This window comes from Mobula birostris, chromosome 24 (assembly GCF_030028105.1).
Source record: "Mobula birostris isolate sMobBir1 chromosome 24, sMobBir1.hap1, whole genome shotgun sequence".
Taxonomy (NCBI): Eukaryota; Metazoa; Chordata; class Chondrichthyes; order Myliobatiformes; family Myliobatidae; genus Mobula; species Mobula birostris.
In genome coordinates, this window is record NC_092393.1 from 29,509,668 (window position 1) to 29,524,946 (window position 15,279).

The 15,279-nt window shown below is 39.7% G+C and overlaps 1 protein-coding gene across 1 annotated transcript in view; it reads right to left on the reverse strand.

Moving 5' to 3' along the window:
- The window catches only part of usp43a (ubiquitin specific peptidase 43a), a 477,870-nt gene that overhangs the window by 199,090 nt on the left and 263,501 nt on the right, over nt 1-15,279 (reverse strand). Inside the window, exons 5-6 of the mRNA XM_072242187.1 lie at nt 9,594-9,729; nt 5,746-5,893 (exon numbers count right to left, since the gene is read on the reverse strand). Of these exons, the coding sequence (XP_072098288.1) occupies nt 5,746-5,893; nt 9,594-9,729 (284 nt within the window). The remainder of the gene's footprint in view (nt 1-5,745; nt 5,894-9,593; nt 9,730-15,279) is intronic.

The window sequence follows — 15,279 nt, forward strand, 5'->3', positions numbered from 1 at the left end:
GGTAGTGATGTCTAAAGTCCTGGATCAATCCATATAACTAGCAACAAAAGAAAGAAACCTGAAAAATATTATATAATACAAGTGGAGCTGTAGTCAAGAAGACAAGATGTCTGATTTCTTGGGGTCAAAGATCCAACCCATTGAAGTTTCTTCATTGGTATACACTACATGCTCACTGACAAGTATGTATCTGATCTATTGTTCCACTGAGAGTTATACATCCATATCTTTTCACCATCTTTGGAGAAAAGCAAAAGCACTTGAGTGTTCTACCATAAAGGGGGCAATACAACTTCAAAACCATGCTCTGATTTCAAAATCTCTCATATTCACCAAAGTTGTCAGCAAAGAAAGGCTCTTTTCAAAATACCTTTATCCCATAGACTAACTAAAAGCTAGAATTCCATTCACTGATTTATTTCAAAAAGGGTTTAAAGTAGGTCCAATTCTGGTAATGCCAGAACATGAAAAGCAAAAATTCTAATTGAACACACATAATACCACCTCCCATTTCCTAAGAAGCTCATTCAAAATTTGCTTCTAAGAGCAAAGGATTTTTTTTCAGCCCAGCACTGCATCTGAGGTGAAGAGAATACAAGAGAGAATAGTCAAGCTCAATACTAATCTATTGATAGAACTTACCTTAAATTGGGCTGAAGTTAAACTATTCATTTGATATGATAAACCTGATTTAAGACATTGATAAGATGACTATCTTAAAGCTCAGATTTTCAAATATGCTGATTTTCTAACCTAAAACAGGCAAAAATCTGGATTTCTTTGTGGGTATGTGATCAATGTTTTATGCTTGTTCTCCTAGCCCTATCATGCTAATAAGGGAAGTAAACTAGGCATGACAAATTCCTTATGTCCCATTTGGGATAGAGACTTAATTTTCTTAATCCTCATTTTCACTTTTTGTTGCCAGTGACTAACACTCCCTTGACAACTCCAATCTCCACCGCAGTTTTTAATTTGGAATCAATATTTGGAGGTGAAAAGTTATAGTCTATTGAAAATCTTTAATGGATACTCTTAGACTTGTTGAAGGAATAACAGCCCAGAACTTCCTTCAAAATGACAGCAGTTCTAAGTAGATTTATCAACATTCCTTTCCGCAACAGAATGTTATCTAAGGGCTGTAAATTTCTTGATTGATTCTCACACAGAATTATCCCGACAGTGTTCTGCTGTTGGACTCTTCGGATCACATCAAGCGTTTCACTTGGATCAGACCTGGCGCAGGTTCTTCAATTCCAATCATTCCTAAGTTTCAGGTTATCCACCATTTTAAATTGAGTTTCAAATAAATTAATTTTAATTATATTTAAGTGTATTTTCCCAGTGTTTTAAGGTGTTACTTTTAATTTTCTGTCAACTTAAATAAAAATATGTGGTCGCGTGTTCACAGTCTTATAAATGTATCACAATGCTATCAATATCAGGGCTTGCAAATTGTATCAGGGCTTTGATAGGCGGTTCTGCATAGTGATGACCCGATGCCTGGTGGAACTGTAGGGCTAAGGTCTTGCTGAACTTCATGAACCAGGTTGGTGTTTAGAGATCCTAGTAAAAACAGACTTAGTGAGGAGGGGAGCAATATGTATGCTTGGTGTACTATTTCCAGAAGTCCTGCTCCAGGCAGAACAATGATTAGACACTGGCTATCGAATGTGTTTACTACCAGCATCACCTTTAAGAGAGCTGTCAGCGAACTTTATGATGTTAGCTGTACAATTACCTATTTCACTTCTAACCTTTTACTGCAAAATATCCTAGTAACAATTAAATGTAATTCCTAGTTTTGCATCAAATTTCATGCAAAGAGCATTCTCTCACTTCTGTAGCTTCTTCCGTTTAAAGCAGATCTATTTTTGGCAACGGACATGGCCAGGTTGGAGACATCATTTAAGTTTCTCCAAAAATAGTCCTATGATCAATCACACACTGCAAAATAAACTGGACAATACACACCTGCTCAGGTTGCCTAATACTTCTAGGCATCTGCTGTAAATTCACCAGTAGCTGGAAAGCACACTGTCAAGAAATTGAAGAAGCAGCACAATTCTGAGCTATAGGAAGATCAGACAAACTAGGAATATTAGAGAGGGAAGACAAATTTTAAAAGTCAGGATCACTGCATTGAGATGACTTTCTCCAGAAGAATTGAAGTATAAAAATACCTGAAGATCAATCCTAGAAAGCAACAACCTTAACCTCCCTCTATCTGGTTTCATTTTTCATCAACAGATAATAACAGATTTGTGATCTATGTGATATTGCTGGCTGATAGTCAGTGGCAGCTTGCCACGTGCCTGTATACATCATTTGGGATGAATTTGTATCTCTTATGTTGATTTCCCAGAAAAGAAAAATCTGGTTTCCGCAAGGCAGCTAGATAAAATAGAAGTGATTAGAATTTCAAATAATTTCAATCAAAATCTGTTCTTTAATATTTAAATTTTGAACCTGCCCATGTGGCATATCATTTGTTCTGCAATAGATGACTTCAGAGCTGTGATTTTTTTCTTTGAACTAAGTCACAGAGTGAAATAAATTACCTTTACGTACAACTGGGCTCTTTACATTCTTGCAATCTTTTCTTTTCTCTTGCGCAGGAGCACCTCAGTTCTAAAGGAGCCATTTAATGGCTATTCATGGGAGCGGGCTGCTCATTTACCTCAGCTCTTCAACTACGATAATGGACCAAATGAAGAAAACACCCAAAAATCATTTAGGCCTTGCAATCATGTGGTTGTCAATATTTGCAGATTAATACCATATATGATCTTCTGGAATTCTTCAAATCAGCTATTTCACTAGAGACACAGGTCTATTTCAAGTGTATGGGATAATTACAGTATTGTAAAAGTGAACAGAGAAATATCTGATATATTGGTGCGTGGTTCTAAGGAATTACAGCCATTGGAAACAGTAATTGATCCCAGAAGGGATAAATTGCCTTCTTGTTCCATTGACAGTGACAGACTGCATGGTATTATTTTACCAGAGTCACCAATGTGAATCAGTTGCTTAGCCATTTACCTATACAAATTGTAATGTAATGCCATAATGGGGTTCCAGTTTGCAATGTTAGGTTAGTAACGGAAACCCAATTGGATGACTAAGAACCAGCTAGTCAAAGGGAGCATTGTGCAGCCAGGAGAGGTGGGAGTTTTCCTGTAAGTCCCATAGCAACAGGCAACCAGTAAGCCCTATATCCTTTCTTCCCTACTCCTCACCAATTTTATATTGGCTGTGTCATCTAGTCCCAAACCACTAATTCATCATCCATGGTACAGTGACTCTGTGTTTACCTGCCCCAGGCATGAAGATTCATGGTCAAAGGTCATGCTTTAGTGCTCGTTTGTCCACCACACACTAGCAGTCAATAACCACAATTAAATGCTAATCCTCACATCCTGCAAGTTAATAAATTAATAATTCAATAATTATTTTGTTATTGCCTAATGACACCCAAGTGACCAATTAACCTACTTATCTGTACGCGTTTGGAATGTGGTAGAAACCAGAGCACCCGGAGGAAACCCACACGGTCACAGGGAGAACATACAAACTCCTTACAGACAGCAGCAGGAACTGAACCCAGGTCTCTGGTGTGGTAAAGTGTTATGCTACCGAGCTGCCCCATTTTCATAAATGATGTAACTGCAGCACGAACTGCTTCAGGCATTCCTAACACTTATACAGAATTGCGAAACATTGTGGTGTTTAAAATCGTGGTCATAATATCGACACGTAGGGCCAATTCTGGTCATGCCACTGAATTGTCAACCATAGATAGTTAGAGGCATGAAGAAACTTCTTTTGTATCATAAGTGGCTAAGATTTGGAACAGTAAGATGGATACAGATTCAATGCCAGCTTTTAACCCAGAAATTAATACACATGACAGAGGAAAATATGCAGGTGTATGAGGTAAGAGAGGATACTAGTGATAATTCTGCAAGAAAATCAGACCTCTGTGCTACAAGAAGTTGCTTGAAACAAGAATATTTATATGAAACATTAAATGATTTCCAATTATTAAGCGAAATATAGCATAAAGTTTACACATGATGTAAAACTGCAATTTGTTCGTAACCAGTATAGGTATGGTAATACTGAGAGATACAAGCAGAAAAGGCACAGAAGTCATACATAAAAAATAATACTGCCTTCAAGATCTCAGTGGTCATTAGAATAATTTCAATTTCTTTCTCCTTTCTTTGCGACACAAATCATTAACGGTGATGACCTGACCATTTACGTGAAAGGAATCTACAGTTTCCACGGCATCCACACATCAGTAGCTTCAGAAATTATTCTTGAGCCTTTCTCTCTCTTTCTACCTGTAGTTCATTCATGTGTCGATCCCACCCCCTCACACAAACTTTATACATTGGTTCTAAATCTGGATCTGTGCCTCCTTAGTTACCAATGTACATGAAGTAAATCATATATTATCTTAATGCAGCAGTGTGATACATAACACTTTCCAATGGTTAAATGCCAGAGTATTTCCAGTCCTGTATTATATAATTATAATTATTATATCCACAAAATTATTCCACACAGCATGAATTTGTACTCAGCTCTGTCCCCAATCGTTCAACATGAAGTGACTGAATAAATTAGAGTTCCTAAAGCAAGCAGCATGTCCTTGATGAATTTTGAATGCCAGAGCCTTCAAATCTGAAACTGTGGTACTTTTTTTTGATTACATTGCAGCACCCAACAAATGTTGGGTTTAGAACAGGTGACCACACACTGTTAGCATGCAGACTCAGCAGGCATCAGTGCTGCAAGTACACACTGAAAGCCTGCACTTACTGTCAGCCATTTCAAACACAAATGCAATAAAGTGACAAGTGTAATTTAATGAGTGCATGCCACAGACAAGAAAACCAACAATTTACTGATGAACACTAACAGCAGGGAGGGTCTCACTAGGATAAATCAGGCCTGTATCAATCTATGCTGGAACTATAAACCTGCTCACATATTAATCATTTGCCAAAGTGGTGAGCGATCAACATTACTAATTATGATTCCCACTGGAGATGGAGATCTTAAACAACCACAATAGTGTCAGTGAGAAGATCAAAACAAAATCTATGAGCTACCACTGCCTCTTCAGTAGATTTACTCACGCCACAAGATTACATTCTCCACTAAATGATAAATGATTGTTGCCATGAGCTAAAATTCTCAGCTCCGGACCTGTACTTCAGCTCCTAAAACAGTTTGTCAACTCATGCTAATGTATAGTGTGGTCACTGTTTAAGAGAACAGAAAAGCACCAGCACAATGCAATCTCACGTATGATCACTTGGATCCAAAGTAAACCTGACGCCCTGTGTAAATGCAACTTAGGAAGCAGGACTGTAATCAAATGTCGTCTAAGCAGCCAAAACCCTTGATCTGCTTTTCAACTGTGGGTAGACACAGCAGACGTGTGTGAAGCCAAATTACATTAATTTAGTATTGATGCTCGTGTAAAGGAGCAGTAGGTGTATTACGTAAGGGATGGATGTAGAGACGCAGCATAGTCTCAAAAACATTTGCTCCTACTATGAGGACAGAGACTGGTGGAAAGGTCAGACAATTCAGTTACAGTTTCCACCAATTAATTTTGCATAAATTATCTCCATGTCTTCATGTGTAATTGTCTAATATATTAAGCATAAATCTAATAGAAAAGAATCATATTAACAGCTGAGCAAATCCGATTTGGTCACACACCTGTATGTTGAGTGGAGCCACTAAAGTTGCCTCGGATGAACGGAGCCTGAAATGCATACACAATGTCCCCTTCGCCAACTGTGTTCAAATCTTCCTCGTCCGAAAAGGAGCGTTCAAACCCGTTTGTGTAAACTTCTGTTAAAATTACCTGGAACATTAATAAAGAAACCATGCTCAGAAGATTATTGACAGTGCTGGGTAACTTAAAACAGTGGTTTTTATACAGTGATACACACAAAGGAGCTGGAGGAACTCAGCGGGTCTGTTAACGTCTAAGGAGGGCAATGGACTCTCAATATGTCTACCTTATGCTGTGATGATTACTTTTGAATTTATGTAGAGAACAGCACAGTATTTTATCAAGCACAAGTTTTGAGAAAGGAGGATCTATGACAAGTTCCCATGAGGCAATGACTACGCACACTTTCCACAGCTAAAAAACACATCTACCTAAAAATAGATCTACAATCTGTGATTCTAACTCCACTTTATAGTAGCAGCAGCGCTTCATTCTGCCTTCAAAATTTAGTTCTTCTGATGTTAATCGAACCATTTAGTGTGTTTGGAACCAATGGCCAGTCTTATTTCAAACTCTCAATTTGATGTCATTGCTCATTTTTCAATTCACTCTTATTAACGAAGGTACAGAGCTGAAGCTAAACACTTCAGTAACCATGACAATCAGATCTGCCTAGCTGGTAAAAGAAGGTCTGGTGACTTGAGCCCTGGAATTTCAAAGTAAGATTATTTCTTCAAAAGAGTTCAGCTATCTTGAATTTTCCGACCATAGCGAATAGTTTAAACATAAAGCTGTATAACAGGATATTAACAAATACTGTGCAAATCTTCTTTATAGCTAATATAAGCAATGAATCATCATTATCAACAAGCCAAACACTGAAGGAACTCAGAGTGTCAGGCAGCAGCTGTGGAGGGAAATGAACAGTCGACATTTACACTGCTAATCTGGGCTGAGTCATCATTAATTTAACCCTGTTACTAAAACTAACACACTTAATTTTAAAATCTCTACCAATTCCCACACATCTTAAACACTTCTTACATTTTTCAATGGTGCTTTTTCTATTTGAAGAGACCCCCCCCCCCCGCACCCCGGTCCCTATCCCATTTGCCTCTGTGAAATGCTACTGTTTACTGTTAGGTTATTGAAACAATGATTGCATCTATCCCTACATTCCATAAATATAAATCTTCTTAAACCAACTTCTCTAACCTAGCTTTAAGTTCCCTATCATGTGTGACAAATAATTTAGAGGCTTAGAGGAAATACACTGCTAATATGTCTTTTAATTCATGTTTATTTATAGTTTTGAAATTAATTAAAATAAGGAAGATCCACCAAAGTGCTATCAAATCAACTGTTCATCAATAACCCGACCATCAATGGAAGAACATAAACTAAGTGCTCATTTCCAGCTTTTATCACTGCCTTGCTGTAAATAAGGATGCAAGTACAGAACAACAGTGTATCAGTCAGATTCTTTTTCATTAAGGTGGCATCTGAATTAAGATGGGTGCAAGGAACTCTGGCAAGACTGAAATCAATTTACATTAAAGGCAAGAATGTGCAGGCGGTTAGATGTACACTTGCATTACCTCACACTATCATTCCAGTAGACACCATCAGCAAGATGCATTGCAGCAACTTCTTCCTCAGCAGGACCAAGCCAGTACCCTCCATCAGTGGAAAGTGGCTACCAGGGCCACAGATATCACTCAAATTCTACTTCTTCCTTGATTGCCCAATTTATTCTCTCCTTGCTACTATAATTGTCAAATGCACCTAAGTGAACAACTAACCCGCTCCCATTCAGATCAGAGCCAGTTACCAAATATCCTACAAGATTTGCTGAGCTCATTTCACAAGGACAGTCAGTCTTCCATTGTATTGTGGCACCTCGCTTCAGCTCATTTCATTTAAAGTGATATACAGTGGCATGCAAAAGTTGGGTACCCCGGTCAAAATTTCTGTTACTGTGAATAGCTAAGCAAGCAAAAGATGACCTGATTTCCAAAAGGCACAAGGTTAAAGATGACACACTTTTTTAATATTTTAAGCAAGATTACTTTTTTATTTCCATCTCTTACAGTTTCAAAATAACTAAAAAGGAAAAGGGCCCGAAGCAAAAGTTTGGGCACCCTGCATGGTCAGTACGTAGTAACTCCCCCTTTGGCAAGCAACATAGCTTGTAAACACTTTCTGTAGCCAGCTAAGAGTCTTTCAATTTGGGGGATTTTCACCCATTCTTCCTTGCAAAAGGCTTCTAGTTCTGTGAGATTCTTGGGCCGTCTTGTATGCACTGCTCTTTTGAGGTCTGTCCACAGGATTTTCGATGACGTTTAGGTCGGGGCACTGTGAGGACCATGGTAAAACCTTTAGCTTGCGCCTCTTGAGGTAGTTCATTGTGAGGTATGTTTAGGATCATTATCCTGTTGTAGAAGCCATTCTCTTTTCAACTTCAGCTTTTTTACAGACTGTGTGATGTTTGCTTCCAGAATTTGCTGGTATTTAGTTGAATTAATTCTTCCCTCTACCAGTGAAATCTTCCCCGTGCCACTGGCTGCAACACAAGCCCAAAGCATGATCGATCCACTCCTGTGCTTAACAGCTGGAGAAGTGTTCTTTTCATGAAATTCTGCACCTTTTTTTCTCCAAACATACCTTTGCTCATTGCGGCCATAAAGTTCTATTGTAACTTCATCAGTCCACAGGACTTGTTTCCAAAATGCATCAGGCTTGTTTAGATGTTCCTTTGCAAACTTCTGACGCTGAATTTTGTGGTAAGGACGCAGGAAAGGTTTTCTTCTGATGACTCTTCCATGAAGGTCATATTTGTGCAGGTGTCGCTGCACAGTAGAACAGTGCACCACCACTCCAGAGTCTGCTAAATCTTCCTGAAGGTCTTTTGCAGTCAAATGGGGGTTTTGATTTGCCTTCCTAGCAATCCTATGAGCCAGTTCTCTCGGAAAGTTTTCTTGGTCTTCCAGATCTCAACTTGACCTCCACCATTCCTGTTAACTGCCATTTCTTAATTACATTACGAACTGAGGAAACGGCTACTTGAAAATGCTTTGCTATTTTCTTATAGCCATCTCCTGCTTTGTGGGCATCATTTATTTTAATTTTCAGAGTACTAGGCAGCTGCTTAGAGGAGCCCATGGCTGCTAATAGTTGGGACAAGGTCTGAGGAGTTAGGGTATTTATAAGGCTTTGACATTTATATCACCTGGCCTTTCCTAACGATGATCGTGAACAAGCCATAGCCCTAACAAGCTAATTAAGGTCTGAGACCTTGGTAAAAGTTATCTGAGAGCTCAAATCTCTCGGGATGCCCAAATTTTTGCATAGTAATCCTTTCCTTTTTTTCCCACTCTAAAATTGCATAAAACAAAAATAATATACTAATCTTGCTTAAAATGTTGAAAAGAATGTTTCATCTTTAACTTTATGACTTCTGGAGATCAGTTCATCATCTACTCACTTAACTATTCACAGTAACAGAAATTTTGACTGGGGTGTCCAAACTTTTGCATGCCACTGTAGCTAAAATTGAATTGGCCATAGGCAAGCAGGGTATATTTAAAACTTGCTGTTGCTACCCAGTGACATCACAATGTCTGAATTTGAAATTCTAGTCTGCTCTGCAGTTAGTGAAAATCAATACCAATGAATAAAACCAAATGTTCTCAGTGCTGTATGATAAGATATTTTGCAAGTGGCTTTTGTAAATACAGGAAATACTAATCAATAACATGAATGCACTAGTCCACCAATAGCATAATTGTGACAATTTATTGATCACGTTGGCCTCACACTGCATCTGTACCTGATCTGGAGTCACTTTTCCCTCATCTGCCACCATTTTTCGAAGTGCTGCAACAGTTCCAAGGAGTGGGATTGCCAAGCCTATCCTTAGGTATCTTTGATTCTTTGAGTGGAAAACCAAAATGACATTCAAAGCCCTGAAAGTAAACAGAAATAATTCATTTAGTAAGATAAATGTACATAAAGAGAGTTGCAGCATTATTTCACTGAGATGATCCATACAATGAAGTAAAGGGAATAGGCTTTCATTCCATCCTGCAACATTGAACAAAGTCAATTTAGAAACTTTGTAAGGGAGCACTGAGGCCAAGCCTGTCCTAATTCTGAGAAGTAAGTTATTCTATTTAGTATGTGCATTGGAGAGGGTCCAGAGGAGGTTCAAGAGAATGGTTCTGAGAATTAAAGGATTAATGTAAGAGGAGTGTATTCTGTATTCACTAAAGTTTAAAAGAATAAATGGGGGGGGGGGGAATCGCTCTGAAACCTACTGAATATTGAATATAGAGTGGTCATGGAGAGGATGATTCAAATCATGGGACCAGAGGGCACAGCCTCAGAATAGAAGGACATCCCTTTAGAACAGAGATGAGAAGGAATTTCTTCAGCCAGAGAGTTGTAAACTTGTGGGATTCATTGCCAAAGACGGCTGTGGAGAATAAGTCATTGGGTACATTTAAAGCGGAGGTTGATATATTTAATTGGCAAGGGTGTTAAAGGTTATGGGGAGAAGACAGGAAAATGGGATTGAGAGGGAAAGTAAATCAGCCATGATTGAGTGGCAAAGCAGACTTAATGGACCAAATGGCCTAATTCTGCTCCTGTGAATGATGGTCTTATATCACTCAACATGCACAAATATTGTCTTCTTTTCCAGATCTGAGGCATCACTAACTCTCACTAACTTTAAGGAAAGACGCCCGTATTCCTTTATAATAGCCTGCGCAGCACGTTTTCACTATAGGTCCTGTTTAAGATTTGCCAGATCTTGTTGAAAATATCCTTGAAAATGTTATCATTTGACTTCCTGGCACTAATCATCAATCACTTTCCCCCTCAAACACTGCCATAATCAATATTCAAAAGTATTCAAATCAAACAGAAACAAATCTCACTTTTAAGAGAATTACACTGGATATTCACTCAAATTGCCATTTATCCATGAAATTAAGTGTAACCCCTGAACGTTGGCAAGTGATGAACCAAGGATAATGATAGTTTGCAGTATGGGCCCAGCACCATCAACCTACAATTGTGGAAGTGAGGGGCTTCAATAATGTCAGATGGTAAAAGCCATAAAACAACTTAGCAAAGCTACAGAAAGGAACAAAGGACTGAAATAAAATTTTAAACACACATGACTAAAAAGCAAGAATACTTGAAAAGTAGAAGGGTTATTGATGTGAAAACAGGGTCAACTTAAAGGAGTATCTGATGGTTAAAAAGTGTCTATGCCTGATGTGGAATGGTCTTCAGAAAAGTTTATAGATTTTTGAACAACTTTCAGTGTGCTCAGTGATTGTAGCCAATTAATTGTTAGAAGCATCTCCTTACTGTTGGGGAAGAAGAAAAAGAATTGTAAGTAATTTAAAGAGGTTTTAAAAACTGGGAAAAATCCAAAGAGGTAGCGGTAATCTTGTACAAATCTCTAATAAGTTGCCAGAGAAATAGAACCTGCATTATTGGTAAACAAATAACAGCAATCAAAGATGTGTTCAAATTATGGAGGAGCTTATGATGATAATTATAATTAATATGCAGGGCCAATGTTCAATGTGGTTATTTTATTATTTGTAAGATGCCTCAATTACAGAAATACTGATCACATTGCATCTTAGCCTGGGTATATGTTCAAAAATATATGACCCAGACAAAAGTCCTGACCTGTCGCTGCACAGTAAATTCCACAATCAAGTGTAGAAATTGAAAACTCTGCAATAGTGTCGATGACATCACTGATATGAAGCTGTCTGATCCAAATCAAATCAAATGAACTCTAATTTAGGGTTCATGACATTCGTAAACAATAAGTTGAACCACTGATAGCTGTATCATTGAACAAAAATCCCAAATTAGCTAATTTGAATTCATTCTTGCAGAACCAGAGCATGAACCAATCGATCAGATTCAACAGTTCCAAATCATAAATCTGCATTTCATGTCAACGAGAGTAATCAACAGCTGTGTGGCAGATATTTAATTGCATCCTCTCACATGGAGTCCCATACACGAAAGATTGATGGATATAAGTGGCTTCAAGGAACAACTTAATTTGTTCCTTGTTAATTTAATTGTGAATCCCTCAGAAATAATGCTTGGGTACCTGAAGAATAGCAATAGATTTACTTTCTTGATCAACAACAACCAAAGGAACCAGCTATTGCAAATCAATAGCTTCAAACCTACATCAAAAACTCCAAATGTTGATATAGAATTAGATTTGTATGGATGACGTGGGGTGAGGTTGGCCCGTAAGCAAACCTTCATGTTAAAGATGTGGGTTAAGGTAACGTTCTACTTGCAAAGAGAAGGGTGGGTTATATTGCATCTGTCACCCATTACTCACCTTGTTAGTTCAAAGCAAAAGTGAAAAATTTCTGGACTCCACCCACTTAGGGTTCAGCAGAAGCAGGTGGCCAGTCTGGTCTCAGGAGGCCAAGAGGCCAAGTGATTGTACTGAAATGCAATCTGCTAACTGGAGATGGAACAGTCACTAAAATCTTGTGAGAAGATGGTAAATCTCTACTTTTACTTTTATCTCAATGAGAAAGGAGTCTTGGACCTTGGGAATATTGACATGCATGAATGTGCACAGAGACTCTAATCTGCCAGATGCTGGAGGGACACCCAGCGGAACTTTAAAGATAAAGTGCAATCCCCACCCGCAATCTCTTCTCTTCTCACTGCTGCCATCAGGAAGGCAGTACAGGAGCCTCAGAATTCACACCACCAGGTTCAGGAAGTTGTTACCCCTCAAACATCAGGAACCAAAGGGGATAACTTCACTTGTCCCATCATTGAAATGTTCCCACAGCCAATGGACTCACTTTCAAGGACTCTTCATCTCATGTTCTAGATACGTACTACATGTATTTATTATTACGATTTCTTTTTTTTCGTATTTGCACAGTGTATTGCCTTTTGTACTCTGATTGAATTCCCAACTTGGTGTGGTCTTTCACTGATTCTATTATGGTTATTATTCTATGCACTTAATGAGTATGCCTGCAAGAAAATGAATCTCTGGGTTCTATGTACTTTGATAATAAATTAAGTTTTAACTTTGAACTTTGATATTTTGACAACCTTGCTCCCCCTTGTGTCCACCCCTGCCAAAGTGAAAATGAGGCTTTATCTGCAATCTAATGGTTTATTATTGGGTGTAGTATTACAAGTGATTCATATACACTCTATAATCCACACAATCCACCCCCCAAAAACAAAATCATCACACCTACACTTCCAGATATACTCTTCCCTATTGGTTTCCAAGCCCTGCACAGCACAATGGCTTTAATACATTCCACTGTAAATGAATGAATTAATGCAGCATTAAAAATTTATTCCTGTAGCACACAGAAATAATTGCCCTTCAAGTAAGAAACAAAAGAGTTCAAATTGAAAAGTATGACTGCAGAATAAAAGAATGTTAGGTGGGGCTGGCAGCGGAGAAGCAGACAGCTCAGGCTAACTTCCTTCTCATCACTCTCCACCCACTTCACCACGACAAACCGGTTTCTCCACAAAGACAAGAGATTCTGCAGATGCTGGAAATCCAGAGTAACATACACAGAATGCTGGAGGAAATCAGCACGTCAGGTAGCATCTATGGACGAGAATGAGGAGTTGATGTTTTGGGCCGACAACCTTCATCAGGACTGGAAAGGAAGGGGGAAGAAGCAAGAATAAGATGGGGGGTGAGGGAAAGGAGTACAAGCTGGAAGGTGATGGGTGAAGCCAGGTAATGGGGAAGATTGGTGGGTGGAAGAGGGGTATTGAGAAGCTTGAAGATGGAAGATAGAAAAGGTGAAGGTGAAGAAGAAGGAATCTGATAGGAGAGTAGAGTGGACCATGGAAAAAAGGGAAGGAGGAGGGGCATCGGGGGGGGTTATAGTCAGTTAAGAAGAGAAGGGGTAAGCGGGGAAGCAGAACGGGGAATGGAAAAGAGAAGGGGGAGGGGGAAGAAATTACCAGAAATTGGAGAAATCAATGTTCATGCCATTGGGTTGGAGTCTACCCAAAAGGAATATGAAGGCTTGCTCCTCCAATCTGAGAGTTTCCTGAATGTAGCAGTAGAGAAGGCTATGGACTGGTATGTCGGAAAGGGAATGGGGAATGGAATTAAAATGGTTGGGTACTGGGAAATACTCCCTGGTGCGGACAGAGCAGAGGTACTCGACAAAGCAGTCCATCAGTGTAAGTTGGGCCTCCCCGATGCAGAGGAGGCCACACCGGGAACACTAGACACAGTAGATGACCCTGACAAAGTGAAGCAAGTGAAGCATCTCCTGTATTTTCCAGACCTCCACCTTCACGCTGCCGTAACAGGGATAGAGTTCATCTTGTCCTTACCTACCAGCCCATGAGCCTCCACATCCAATGCATCATTTTCCGCAAATTCCGCCATCTTCAATGTGATCTTACCACCAAACACATCTTTACATCCACCCCCACAACCCCGCCACTTTCTGCTTCCTGCAGGGATCGCTCTCTCTCTGATTCCTGTATCAATCTGTCCTTCCCAACTGATCTCCCTCCTGGCACCTATCCCTTCCAGCAGAACAAGTGCTACACCCGCCCCTACACCTCCTCCCTCACCACCATTCAAGGGCCCCAAACAGTCCTTCCAGGTGAGGCAACACTTCACCTGCAAGTCTGTCACAGTCATCTACTATACCTGGTACAGCCTTATTTACAGTGGTGAGACTCAACGTAGACTGGGGGACTGCTTCATCGAGCACCTTCGTTCCACCCGCCACAAAAGGTGGGCTGATGGATGGCCACCCGGCTTAATTCTAATTCTCATTCCTATTCTGACATGTTGCTCCATGGCCTCCTCTACTGACATGAAGAGGCCACTCTCAGGTTGGAGGGGCAATACCTCATATTCCAACCAGACAGCATGAACATTGATTTTTCCAACTTCAGGTAATTACTCCCTCTCTCCTCTTCTCTTGTTCCTTTCATCCCCCCTTCCTCCTCCTCCTCTCCTTTTCTCTCATCTCCCTCTAATGCCCCTCCTCCTTCACTGTTTCCCATGTTCCACTCTCCACTCCCATCAGATTCCTTCATGTTCAGCACTTTACCTTTTCCACCTACCACTTCCCCGCTTCTCATCTCAATACCCCTCCTCCAACCACCTGGCTTCATCAATCACCTTCCAGCTTGTGCTCCTTATTTTGGCCTCTCCTCTCTTCCCTTCCCTTCAAGACCTGGTGAATGATCTTGGCCCAAAACACTGACTGTTTCTTCCTCTCCATAGATGTAGCCTGACCTGCTAAGTCATAGAAACATAGGAAACCTACAGCACAATACAGGCCCTTCGGCCCACAAAGCTGTGCCGAACATGTCCTTACCTTAGAAGTTACCTAGGGTTACCCATAGCCCTCTATTTTTCTAAGGTTCATGTACCTATCCAGGAGTCTCTTAAAAGACCCTGTCGTATCCTCTAACATTTTGTGTGTTGTTCT